Source organism: Sinocyclocheilus rhinocerous, unplaced genomic scaffold (genome assembly GCF_001515625.1).
Source record: "Sinocyclocheilus rhinocerous isolate Xijiao unplaced genomic scaffold, SAMN03320098_v1.1 scaffold532, whole genome shotgun sequence".
Classification (NCBI taxonomy): Eukaryota; Metazoa; Chordata; class Actinopteri; order Cypriniformes; family Cyprinidae; genus Sinocyclocheilus; species Sinocyclocheilus rhinocerous.
Genome location: NW_015642820.1, coordinates 735,419 through 749,534, shown reverse-complemented (window position 1 = coordinate 749,534; position 14,116 = coordinate 735,419). Strand labels below are relative to the sequence as shown.

At 37.9% G+C, this 14,116-nt stretch overlaps 1 protein-coding gene across 1 annotated transcript in view; it reads right to left on the bottom strand.

Annotated features, from left to right (window-relative positions):
* The window catches only part of LOC107756644 (calmodulin-binding transcription activator 1-like), a 331,952-nt gene that overhangs the window by 302,341 nt on the left and 15,495 nt on the right, over positions 1-14,116 (bottom strand). The window contains exon 3 of the mRNA XM_016573837.1: positions 11,854-11,957. Within this exon, the coding sequence (XP_016429323.1) occupies positions 11,854-11,957 (104 nt within the window). The remainder of the gene's footprint in view (positions 1-11,853; positions 11,958-14,116) is intronic.

The following is a 14,116-nucleotide window of genomic DNA, read 5'->3' as shown; positions in this document are numbered from 1 at the left end:
CTGAAAATGAGGGAGGCAGCAAAAACACACCCAGTCATCTTTCAGGTGACATCTTGTGTCATGGAAAAGTGCTTTCCCGTCTCACTGCACACATGGTTGTGGTTGTAAAAGCACAAATTCTAAAGGCCCAGACATCCACACAAAGTGCCTCCGGCCTTCAATTTCCCAGTTTCTTTATGCTTGTTGCATTACTCATTTGCTGGCAAGCATCCGTGACAAAGGCGGTTGTTTATTTCACTCCTTCGTATCTTTTTGCATGTTTATTTGCACTTTACTCTTAAAAACCCACCAATGCACAGCAGTCAAAGTTTACGTTTAGAAATATGTTGGTCTAGACTTCCTGAACCCATAATCTCTGCAAATGTAACCTGTGCGACCTCACCTTCCTCAGCTTTACACGGGAAGCCTGCGCCTCCCTTGAATCTAGCAGACACACCGTCTCAGTCACCATCCATCCGTGTCCTTCAGGGTGGATATCTCACTCAAAAGACAAAAAAAAATAAAGAAATAAAGAAATTCTCAAGTTAGTTCAGCGTCTCGTTAACTGCGAGCAGCAGACCTCACCTTCCCTGACAAGCCTTTGTTGGGCCGAACCAGCGCCGAGTGACAGGCCCGTTAGCCTCCAGTCTGGAGAAACTTGTCAGGCTGCCAAAGGCTGAGCTGCTACATGATTTGCAGAACTCATAAATGCTAAGCAGGGATAAGGCTATTGCCACTGTTGAGGCTGGACAGGGTACCTGCTCTCTGCTAAAAGAGATCTCTTTATGGAGAGCCGACCCAGGCCTGTCAACTCAACACATTCTCAAAGGCAGAGAAAAATGATGACTTTTATAAAAGTCGTAAAACCGAGGAACCGGCACAGTGAATACAGTATAAATTGAACCTAGCAAGAGACTTAGCAGAGGACATTATGAGGCACCACTTTTTATTTCCCAACAAGCAAGATCTTTCTTACTTTTCACTTTCCTTCGGACTATGCAGGATTTGCGAAAGATTTGAACAGATAAGATAAGATCAAAAAAACTAAAACCTTATTTGTCATTTTAGCTGCCACTTTTATCCAAAGCTATTCAACGACCAATTACTGTATTACAGGGACAGTCTTTCTAAAGCAACCTTTTTTTTTCCCTGTCTCATCACCTGTTGATGGATTTAAACTTTTAAAGTTACAAACCTCACTGGGGCATCGATGGAAAGGGTGGATGGGTACGTTTTGATGCACCCCAGGCAAAGAAGTGACCAAATGCAAGCGCCACATTGCTACGTGCCAGCAGAGAGATCACACTCATTATAATCAATGAAGCCATTTTACAATGGAATGTTCAATTAAATAACATATATATATATATAGTTTTGAGTTCTCAGTACAATTCCTCATCCTTATATCCAATACCAACTTGATGTTTCTGCTCTCTTAAATATTTGTTTTGTTTCTAATCATACATACAGTATGAACAATTGGATCAGTACAAACATTATGTAGTTAGATTAACACAAACTTTACAAAAACAGTTATACAACTCTTAAATAGGTTATAAAAAATACTCAATTAATTATAAATTATTATTAAGAAATATTAAAAAAGTTATACATTTCTTATAAATATTTTTGTAAATTATAATAAGTATTATTAAATTATACAAACCTAAATTAAAATAAGTTTTAATTTTATGATAAATATTTTTGAGAAAACATTATTTAAAAAAATTACAAATGGATTTCCATCAACAATGGTAAAATGGGTAAATATAAAAATACTTAAATTATTTAAAATTATATTAATTAAATTTTTAATAAATGTTACATATTTATAAATGCAAATATACTAAATATACATTTATTATTAATATATAAAATATAATTTAAAAAAATTACCAATAGATTTCCATCAATAATGGTAAATGTGTAATATAAAAATACTTAATAAATTATATTACAGTTTTAATAAATATGTATTTATAAATACAAATATGTATATTCATTTTAAATAGGGATGCACCGATACCACTTTTTCCAGTACTCGCCCGATACCGATATCTGAATATGGCGCTTATCACATGCGTTGTGGTATAGGCGTTTGGTATCGGGGCATTTTAACGAGTACGAGTACGAGTACAGGAGCTCAGTATCGGGCCCGATACCGATACCAGTATCGGTATCGGTGCATCCCTAATTTTAAATATATAAAATATTATAAAAAAAATTACCAATGTATTTTCATCAACAGTAGTAAAATGGAGTACATAATTGCATGTACATGTTTTTTTTTTTTTTTGGCTAAAGTCACTGAGCTCACAGCTGTTTTTGTTTTAGTAAACACACTGAGTTGTCATGCAGCTTCTACACGTACAGTGCAGACACACTAAAACTGCCATGGCCAATACACTTCCATTATAGGAAACGTGTAAGGCCTCCCATGAGGAATAGCGACCCACACGAATTTAAGCAACAGTCTTGCCTTCAACAACTATGCTCGTACTGCTCTTGACATTTGCTCAAGGACATTCACTAGGCCTTGTAGTCCTAACTCCAAAGACCAGTCCCCTGACATGACAATTAAATATGGTGTTATCAGATGAAATGGCCGCAGAGAGAGGCAGCAGTATCAGACCAACCCATTGTTCACCTGTCCATCACGGCACCAAAGATGAGTCCCAAAAGAGACTGAGAAAATCTCCACTTACGATTTCTCTCACCTGTAAAAATGACAACCATCGTCTATACATGGTCAGAAGAAACGCGGGTGAGAGCTCTGCAAAAAAAGCAGCATCGCATCACTCAAAGAGAATGTGCTCGCGCTCGCGGATAGTAAAGTCTCCATTGGCGAAGATGGGAGCTGCTTGTTGACTGGCAGTATTCAGCATAATGAGATTTGACAGCTTCCCCCCCAGCAGCTGTAGTGTATCACAGCATATGACTGAACGGATGCTCTCGTTCAATCTCCTGGAGTCACGGAGGTAGCCGAGTGTGAATGGATCATATGTTAAACGTTGGGGCCGCAGCCGCCGTAACAGCATTACCTGAGCCTTCCGCTTACATAACGCTCGAATCCATTCCGGCGTTCCAGCCGTCTTCGTAAACATCCATGAGGAGTGGTGAGCAGGCCAACGCAATCAAGGGTGGAAAATTGAGAAGTATGAAAAACCATTAACTTCTCTGACTCCACACCGCTGTACGTTTTAACAACTTGACACCACGCCAGTCTATAGCCATTTGTCAACAACCGGAGGGGGCAAGGCCTCTTTTCAAGAGAACAGCAGTCCTGAGAGTTGCTGTTAAATCCCTCCAAAGGGCAGCGCAGCGTTTGTGCTCCATCCAAGAGGCCGCTGGGAAGACTGACAGGGGAATAATTAGTTGGATCCAGCGAGCGCCAATCATGGAATGTGTGAAGAGGAAACACACCCTTTTTCCTGTACGTTTGTGGTTGACTTCGGAGTAGAGGAATGGATTTCATGTAATTAAATAACATGAAAGTCTGTCCGGCATGCTTTAGGAACGAGCCATGCGAGCCATTTTCATGATTGCGTGAGCTGCCGATGTGCTGTGGATCAAAGCGAGAGAGAACAGCCACATGTATGGAAAAAGAAATGAACAGGGAAGCACTCCAGAATCTCACACACACACACACATACACACAAACTCAGTCGGTAAATAAAGCGACAGTCAATTACAATGGCCTGGCACAAAAGCCTTACCCAGTGGTTCAATTCAACAAGGAGAAATCTATCCCTTTATCCCTGAATAATTTTACACCTCGGTGCATACGAGACACGGAAAAAAAGGGAGGGGTTATGGAGCGAATGAGGGTAACGTGGGATTGGAGACAGGAGGAGAGAAGGGGAATGGAAGGGAATCATATGACGCCGGTTCCTTCAGAAGCAGGTACAGGTACAAAAACGCTCAGATTATGGTTATGGTTACACCACAACAAATCATCTGACCTCACAGTAAGCGACAGGTTAATAAAGAAAGAACAAGAAAGACTGCATTAATTTACGCATTGTAATCTGACTGGAAGGTAGATCTGAAAAAAAGCTCTCACAACCAATTTAACTTACATAATGTGATGTAATTCTTGGGGGGAAAAAAACTGAGGATATAGAATAGGGCAAGACTTAATTTCATCCATTTGGGGATTGATTAGACTGTAAAAAGTGGTCTATATATCAGGGCTTTTCAGATCTTTTTTTAATTTCGAATCTGAAAGTTCATGTATAAAGCCCCACAATGAAAACATGTTGTTAGCAACTGAAACAAAAGGACACTCATTTTAAATATGTAAATTTCTATTAACTCATACGAGTGATTAATCACATGATTTCTGCCAGTAATGTATTAGTTAAATACATTTGTTTAAAAATTACTAAAAATGATCCCTCCCTAGTGAAAAATAAATATACTAAAATGTATTTAAAATACATTTGTGAGCTAGTAGTAGTACTCCAAATAAAGTTTAATTATAATTTTTATATCAGTATGTCCCGAGCAATATTCTGTAAATCTGTATTGTTAATCATTCACAATAAAACCATGAGTGTATAAGAAAGTGTATAAGAAATCATTTTGATTTGGATCAGTTTTGATTTCTTGTTGACTTGAAATCATCCCGTCAGGTTTCTCTCACATACTGTAACTAAAAGCATCCTGCTGCCGATTTTGCTGTCTTAGCCATATACTGTACATACACACACAACAGACACAAAAATTGAGAGATGCCTGGAGCGTTTTGCAATTCACTGCATCGGTCAGCGCACGCTCGCTAGCATCTCTCTGCATTCCTTCATGGACCCACAGACGCACCTATACCACAGACTGACAGCAGCCTCTCCTCAAATTACTATTCCGATCATGATCCAGGCACCTTCACAAATCAGCTCCTTACAGCCCAAAGCCTCCCCGTTTGCAAAAACAAAGCAGTGTGACCTTTCCTTTTTTCCCTCATCGTCTCCTCAGCGGCTCAGCCTCCATTTCCTCAAACATTTGCCTGCACGGAGTCATCCTTAATTACCACGACAGGGGCAACGCGTTCCCTATCCCAGGCACAAAGAGGAAATAAATGTTGTTTTTTGCCTCTTTATTTCTACTAATCAGGGAGCTTTGCTCTTCAGCTCGATTGGGAAACGCTCTCAAAACAGGACGAAGAGCAAGTAAGAATAATAGCGAGAAAAATGCAAGCTTCTGAATTGACAGTTTCCAAAAAAAAAAAAAGGAGTCTGCATAATTTGTTTCCACAAGAGGAAATGTATTAAAATAAATCTCATAAACATCAAGAGGACTGGCTTTTTTCTGGCTTGGAGAATGAAATCAAACTAATCAGCATTGTGCTAATCCTTTCAAGGAAGCTGTAATCCCTGGGATAGCGGGACATGGCTAAACCCACTCCGGAGGGGATCCGGTGGATTCTTTTTAACAAGCCTGATTATGGCAACAGACGACCACATGTCAGAATAATGCCTGGACCAGGAGAAAAATTAAGGCAAAGTCTGTTTGTGCAGATGTGTCATAATCATTCAGACTTATTCATAGTCTTACACAAATACACAGGGCATTTAAACTGATCGCTATTTGCAGTGCCAGCACTGGTGACAGATACAACAGTGCAATAAAGTTTACCCAGATTACAGAAATGTGCAGCGCAGGGTTGTGCACCACTCTGAGAATGCCTGAATTCAGTTCATGAATTGATGAATGAAAACAGAACGTAGACTACAATTCAAACTTTTAAACAAGGATCTGTCCAGCCAACATTTAAAGGCTTAAAAAAGACAAAAATGTGCATCATTGTGTTACTTAACCAATTTTAATTAAAGCATACAGTACCATGCATTGGCAAGACATTGCACTAACAATACGTCAAAAAACAGAAACAAAAACGATACGACTTACTAAAATAATCCAATCAAAGTCAATAATTTCAGGTATTGACCTGCTTGAGCAGTGTGAACTGAAACTGAACAATAAATTTACACTGGTAAACTGAAGCATTTAGAGTCAGTAAGAATTTTATTTTATTTATTATTATTTTTTATATATATTACTTTTATTCAGCAACGACACATTAAATTGATCAAAAGTGACAGTAAAGACTATTTAAAACTGTTAAAAAATGTTTTAAAAAATGTAAATAAATACTATTCTTTTGAACTTTCTGTTAGAAACGTATCTCGATTTCCACAAAAATGTTAAGCAGCAAATCTGTTGTAAACATATAATAATAATAATAATAATAATAATAATAATAATAATAATAAATGTTTCTTGAGCACCAATTATAATAAGCTAATTATAATGATTTCTGAAGGATTATGTGACATTGAAGACTGAAATAATGATGCTGAAAATTCAGCTTTGCATCACAGGAATAAATTACATTTTAAAATATATTCACATGGAAAACATTTATTTCAAATTGTAATAATATATTCCTGTTTTTACTGTATTTTTGATCAAATAAATGCAGCCTTGTTGAGAATATGAGACTTCTTTTAAAAAATTACACCAACCCCAAGCATAAGAACAGTAGTGAAAGTGCTGGTCAGAATATTCAAGTCTTATATTAATATTATATTTACTTAAAACTGTACTAAAACACATCAAAAATATGGACAATGAATAGCATATGCAGGCAGATGGAGACTGTAGCTCAACTACACAAAAACCCACCACTGCTTGATTATAACTGCATGTAAACACACAGAGTTTACGCCTCCTGAGACACTGAAAAACAATCACGAAGCAGAAAGTCCAGGTTGCAGATCCTTTCCCTGTCTGAACAAGTCCAAAAAGGTCAAAAATGCAACAGATGTGGTCTTCGCTAAAACTACATTATTTGTTATAATGGAAAGTGAAGCGGTAAACCTGGCTTGTTTGGGTGACAAGAGACCCTTCCACTCCGCAGAAGCCAAAGGTGCGCTTATGCAAACACAAACTAAATTTCCCAGCATTCCCTGTAGGGTAAGGTTAGACTAGTAGCATCTGCTTCCTTTGATTATGTGTGGAGAAACTTAGGCAGACCAAAAAAGAAAAGGGACCCAGAGGAACAGGGTAGTGCCAGCTAAGATTAAGGCACGGTAACCACATTCCTGGCACTTATCACAGGGGTAAAGCTGGATCCGTGATGCCAATATCTAGATCAAGAGCACGCACACACCAAAACAAATGCAAGAGGGAGAAACTGAGAGATTTAAAATAAAACAATTGTGGCAGGGGAACTCGACAAGACAAGGACTCGCACGCAGCAGCACTTTTCCGTGCCGCTTAAAACTTTTAGATGCACAGTTTGTCATCTGGGGCAGATTATGGTGGAATGGCGCAGACACAGCATCTCTGTGTAAGTGCGTAAAGGGGCATTCGCTATCGCCACCGGCCAAGGCTACTCAAGATGTTTAAGCGTGCTAAAATGAGAGAATATTGTTCACCTTGACAGCTTTTTCATCCCTGCTGCTAGGGAGCGACTTATGAATCTTTTGGCGATATCAAAGCCCTTTACTCTGGCTCAAACAGGGTCCCAGTGATGTACATTATAAAAAGCAAACTCGTGGGCTTCTCCGTTTGCAAAGTCTACAAAACATGGGGATTTTGTCATTGAGTCAAGGTAATACAATTCAATCTACAGCTTACCAGATCAGCATGTAAGCTCCGTACCCATCCTCGCTGTTTGCCCCTACATTCGGTACACACGCATTGTGATTTTCCATGCCCTCATTTATCCAGGGGAATTGTTTCGCTGAAGGTGGAAGAAGGTCTAACAAAGAGCTTAGATCGGTCAAACAATGACAAAACCCACTGCACATCTCTCATTCTCTCTTTTTTTGGAGCGTTTGCTTGACAGGAAAAAAAAAACGCCCAGGCTGAAGGACACTTTGTCAATAAGTAATACCCACGCTGTATTAGCTGCATATTTAGCCATAAGAATTAATCTAAATTGCTTTCAGACAAAATCCTTTAGCGGAGCGTACTTCAGAATGTAAAGGCACTTCTTCGTGTGACATTCAGCTGGGAATGTGAACTTTGGGCTTGTTCGGAGCAAGGACAGTCAGTTTGAGTCCTGTGCCATGTTGCGGAGGCGTTTATTCAGCATTTCAATTGCCCTTTCCAGATTAAATCAGAGAGGAGCTGCAAAGAGATTATTCTTGAGACCTGTTCCAACTTCACTTTGCACAGTGATTACTTGGAAATGTTCTACGGATGGTTTTTAGGCATAATATTCTCTTGTTCGGTAATAACAAAGCTAGAAACACTCAAGGACTCCCAGCGGTGTGCGGTATAGTATAGGAGAGCTATCAAACACACACACGCGCACGCTTTTTCTAGGTATTTAAAATTAACAGCAGGGGGTGTAAAGCAACCGACGGTGAGAGACAGAGCGAGAGAAAAAGAGATAAAGACAGGAATTGACTTTTTGCCGTCCCCCAGCGTTCACCCTCTTCTCGTGTTCATTACAACACCATTATCGTTTTGATGTTTCCCCCTCCTTTCCAACATACTGTCGGTTTCGTTCTTTAATGTGGTCATTCGGCTACAAGAATTTTTCAACCGAAGAGACGTCCATGTCATTACCTTCAATAAGGGTCATTTCCTATAAGGAAACGGGAGAGATGGGAATGTTATATGGAGTGACTGGTGAACACTACATAAACATAGACCCACTTCCCAGCTCCCAATCCAAGAAATTACACCGTATGTGTGTGAAATATCCAATGCATGCAGGAAAACACAGGCTTGGACATGAGCTGTGCTTGTTTGTTTGACCTGATGTCTCATTCGGCCCTGCTAGAGGCCTCATTATACCTCACTGCTGGTCGTTGGGAGCATGGCATTCAGTCTGACACTGGAGCTGAAGGAGGAGGAAGTCGGGGCTGTTTAGGAACTCGTTCTCATTAAGAGCTGTGTGTGTCACTAGGGAGACTTTCTGCTCCTAACGGCCAAACAATGTCTCCATCTGCAGGGAGAACTCCTCCGTCCATCTTTCTTTGCCTGTCCGCATTGTCCGTCCTTCACTCTTTTTTTGTAAACTCCTGTCACCAATCTGTGCGCTATGTGGTCTGTGTTTGTTTAAACAGTCAGATATGTTTAGCCTGGACAACGACAGGAACAGTGAAAGCAATAGCGCTACTGACAGTAACAAGTTCCTCATCCTGTGAGGATGCAAAATTGGGAGCGAGCTGCTACAGTCACGAATATGTCAGATTTGGCTAATGCTCCTGGAGCCAATATTTCCTGAGTGCATGTTCGACACAAACACAAACTCTTGAGGGACAGGTAATCACGGATGGTAGAAACTTCTATCTTCCAACCCATCAGAAATTAATTATGACATGAAACAACAATAGTAACCTATTTTATGTTAGTAATGTCATGCATTTCTAAAATAAAAGAGGATATTAAATGAGAATTTTTTTAGTTTATCTATCAGGAATTGATTGGATTGCAAGAAGTGGTTTCAATATTCCAAAAATAAAATGATAAAATTGAACCACTCATGTAACACTTTACAGTAAAGATCAATACTTTAATGTTGCGATGAAGTAATGTTATATATATTAAAACTGTAAAGTTGTATAACATAATGATTAATTTATTATGAACAAACATGAATTAACAATGAATAAAGTAATTGTGTTCATTGTTATCAAAGCATTTGTGTTCCTTTTAAATAGTTGAAATAATAAATATTAATATTAGATGAAAAACAAACTTTTAAATTAAAAATACTGCTTTGACAACTAATTGAAAAAATAAGCTGAAGACCTCAAATTAATAAGACAAAAAAATAAATAAATAAAGCTTAACAGAAATATATTTTAAAAAAATTACAAAAGTACATAAAGTTACTAAAACTTGAAGTAAATTTTAAACAAAATATATATTTTATTAAAATATTAATAAACACTATAACAGCAGGTAAATAATACTAAAATCATTTGTGTATATCTTATACCGTAGTGTTACATTTTTTTTTAACTCTATTGTAAAGTGTTACCAATGTTCATTGGGGTCAGATTATTTTCCTCTACAGTTGCACGATTCTAAAAAAAAAAAAAGAACTATAGAGACTTGCTGGGGAGGGTGAAACAATCTTTAAAAACAGTTGGGAAACTTTATAACTCTTTGCAAGTTGAGAGAAAGGGAGCGCGGTGGCTTTGACAGAAAGCACAGAGGGACAGCCACACTGCTGGCTTCCCAACACGGAGGACGCACAAATGAAATGGAGAGAGAGAAGAAGCATCAACCTCTCTGCACAATCACTTCTTCAACTACAACACAGTCAAGCACGGCACAAAGAAAACACATCTGCATTCCCCGGATCAAACCGCACTTTCAACTATTATCGTAAATAAACGTATATGTGCAAGACATCCGCGGCTTCCTCTCTCATAAGTTATAGCAGTTTTGAAATGGAAATGAATCTGAAATATTTTGAAAGGTCATGGCATGCATCATCCCAAGTCATCTGCACCAGTATGTGCCATCTCCATCATGATAAAGAATTTAAGGCAGGTCTAGAAAATGAAAGAAAAGTTTGACTTTTGTAAGCTAGTGAAAAAAAGCTTTCACAGTCTAGCCTTCTTCAAACCATTATAGGCAAAGAAATGCAATGATATATTAACCTATGGTAACAAGACTTGTTAGCTATTGCTTTAACAAGAATTTTAAACCCTTAATACATCATGTAATGGTATTCCTTCAGAAATTCAGAACAGCTCAATACAAATCTCATCTCTGTAAATTTGGCAGAGTCCACAGTAAATCAGATAGCAACTTGCAATATGTTAACTTACCCACTTGAGACCATATCTCAGATTTTAAAGAAATGAAAACCGAGCTGGTGCATGTTCAAGTGGTGTTATACTTTAGCAGAGAGTGAGATGGTAGGAGGTTGTGTCAGACTTTTGGTGTGCTGTGGAATCGGTCCAAACAGGCTTCCCTAATCTCTGCTGAGTGTGTTTGTTTGTCTCTGAATGTCAGAACGCCTTCGGGCCAGGAAGACAAAGTTCAAAGCAATGCAGATACACTTTGTATACAAGTCCAACTGTTAGATAAAACTGACACAGATTTACAGAGCAAATCCAAATATTGCAATATGGCAGTCAACAAAGCGGTATATTTCATGTGAAAATACCAACTTTTTTTTTTTTGGTGGACAACTGATTATAAACAGACAAACTTTTACAAAATTATTGTTATAAGAAAATTATAATCTCATGAATTCTCATATAATGTAATAATATAATTAATATAATATAATAAATATAGTATAGTAAAGTATATAAATGAGAATCATTATATATATATATACAGCTGAACACCTCTGGTGTGACTTTAAATGCAGACCTTGAGCCAAAAACTCATCACCAAACACCAATGACTTGTACATATGGGTACTGTCAATTTAGACTCTTCCAAAACTGTTGCAACAGAGATGGAAATACAATTTTTAAATACATGAATTACCTTTCCACCTTTTTTGCCACAGTTTTGGAATTGCTTTTATCTGTTCTAAAGAAGGGGGTGTCCTAATACTTTTGTCCATATAATGTATGTATAAGTAATTGGTGTTTGGTGATGAGCTTTTTGCTCGAGGTCTTTTAAAGTCAAATATTATATTATATTATATTATATTATATTATATGTTGACTGCAGTGTTGAATGTTGATGTACTTCTGTCGAGCCGAAAATCTAGAAACTCCTACTTAGATCTGTGCTTAACTACAATTAATAATCAAAGTTTGCTGTAAAACAAGCATGAGGTAACAAACAATAGCATCCAATAAACAACACATTAAAATGTTATCATTGCATTATGGGAAAAAAACAAAATTCCAAACTCCTGTGAAACAAAAAGCTTCTTACCTCGTTGGTGTTCCAGCGATGTCTCTCCTTGGGCAGGGAGGAGCATTTGGGAAGGCATTCCAGAAGCTTCTTGGGCAGGTAGATTTTCAAATGTCCATGTTCATCTGTGAATGACACAAAACGATTACTGAATATGGAGTGTGAGTAGGATTATTAAAACCAAAGCTGTGCTGCTCTCCAGAGTCTGAAACACTGGGAGCTGTTCTTTTTAAACAAAGATCCAATCATTTCTTTGTAAATTACTGAGCTGTTTGAATTCAGTGTCACTATTGCTCAAGGGACTCCTTTAAGGAAACTTCCATGCCCAGGTGTTACGTTTGCAAATTGCTGTGACAACCTTTTCAGAAATATAAAACTATAAACCAGGCACGAGACCTCAAAGGGGGAGCACTCAGAAAGCAATGAAGAAAAAAAAAAAAAACTTAAGATGTTACTGTGAAATGAAAGGGAACATATTTGGAGCACAAGGCGTGCAAAAGGCTTTCATCCATAAATGTTGTGATTTTGTTTTCATTGAGTTTTTTTTAAACGCTCCCGTTCTTTCTCTCTCCCTTATCATGCCAGAGTGCCTGCTCAAATTCATGACAACAAAATTGGGCAACGGAGCAAAAGCATTTCAAGGTTATTGATAACCGTTTGCATCAAGGGCTGAGGCTTCTTAAGGAACTCAGTGTTTAGCCCTGTGGGAGAAGGTAGTTCCATATTGCATGCTGAGCCTGCTTATGAATATAAAAAAAGCGAGAGAGACTGAAAGAAAAGGAGAATGAGAGACTGACTGAGATTTGTGGAGTGTGTCCTCGGTAAAAGACGAGAGAGAAGCGAAAGAGACGCTGCAGATCTGAGCGAGATGAAGCCCGTGTGTCCATAGAGACACTGCTTAGCAACCACTCTCACTCTGGCTTTAAGGACAAACAGATAGCCAGAGGGAAAGAAACACATGAAGAGGGTTTGATCACTCTTATGTTCACTGTCTTACACCAGAACCAATGCACATTGTTTGTGCTTTACCTGTGCATGAACTTAAACCCACATAAAAAAAAAAATTCCCTGTAGAAAATGCCCAAGTTCAACAAGACTTCTTTCAAATCAACAGAGCAGATCAGATAAACGCAATTGCGCCTGAAATATACTCTATACAAGTACCTAAATGCCAATGCTTCTACGTTTGCAATTCAAGTACGCACTGCATTCTCAAAGTTGCCACGAGAGGCACTAAAGCACAAATGTCTGCATTTAAAGTGACTTTTCAGCCATGACAATTTGATGAGAATTGCTGTAAATATACTGAATTCAACTTACTAACCAGAATTGTCTGAATTTGTCTTTAACAGGGGTGTTTCCTCAGAGGAGGCAAGGCAGGCAGTGTCTCCTCAAAATATTGGATGACAAACAAATTTCGTAGTACAAAAATAAAATAATGCCAATATTACAAAATATAACATTAAAAAGTCTAGAAATCACTCATTTTTCTAAAGAAATATTGTTCAACAGTGACACCAGCAGGTTAAGTTTCAGCGGGAGTCCGCCTCTCTCTCGCCTCCCCTGAGCCCATTGAGTTTTAACAGACCACCTAAAACTTGCAATGGGTTTGGTGAGGGGGTAATAGAGAATGAATGAGAGAAAGTCACGTGAGACGAGGCATTTACTTAGATATAACTACTTTGTTACGTCAAAATAAGACTTAAAATGGCATGAAAACATGATCTGTGGGAGTTTTTAGTAAGTAATCAGTTTGGTGACATTTAAAGTAATTCTCTCTATCTGTGACCAATATTTACCAAGCTTTGATGACTGATGGTCCGAAAAATTCAAAAATTGTTAAAAGTTAACTATTAAAAAGAACAGCTGAACATAAGTTCACAAATAAAACGGCCTTGAGTTATTATTTTGGAATAAATGTAAAATGCTTAAAACCATTAACTTGAGTCGGTGCTGATATAGCCTTGTGGGCAGTGTGCCGACATATAACGCCGCTGCACTACGGGCATCGTGAGTTCAAATCCCAGCTCGAGGACCTTTCCTGATCCTGCCCCCCATCTCTCTACCACTTTGCTTCACTTCTACACTGTCCTATACTAATAAAGTGAAGAGATTCATACAAGCCTTTAACAAACTGAATATTAATTACATTGTTAATGTAAAATTATCAAATATAATTGTTTTTTTATTTATTTTTCTGATAGTGCAAGTAATTTTTATTTACCCAAGGAAATGTGACTGGGAAATGCATTTACATTTGTAAAAAAAAAAAAAAACAACCTTT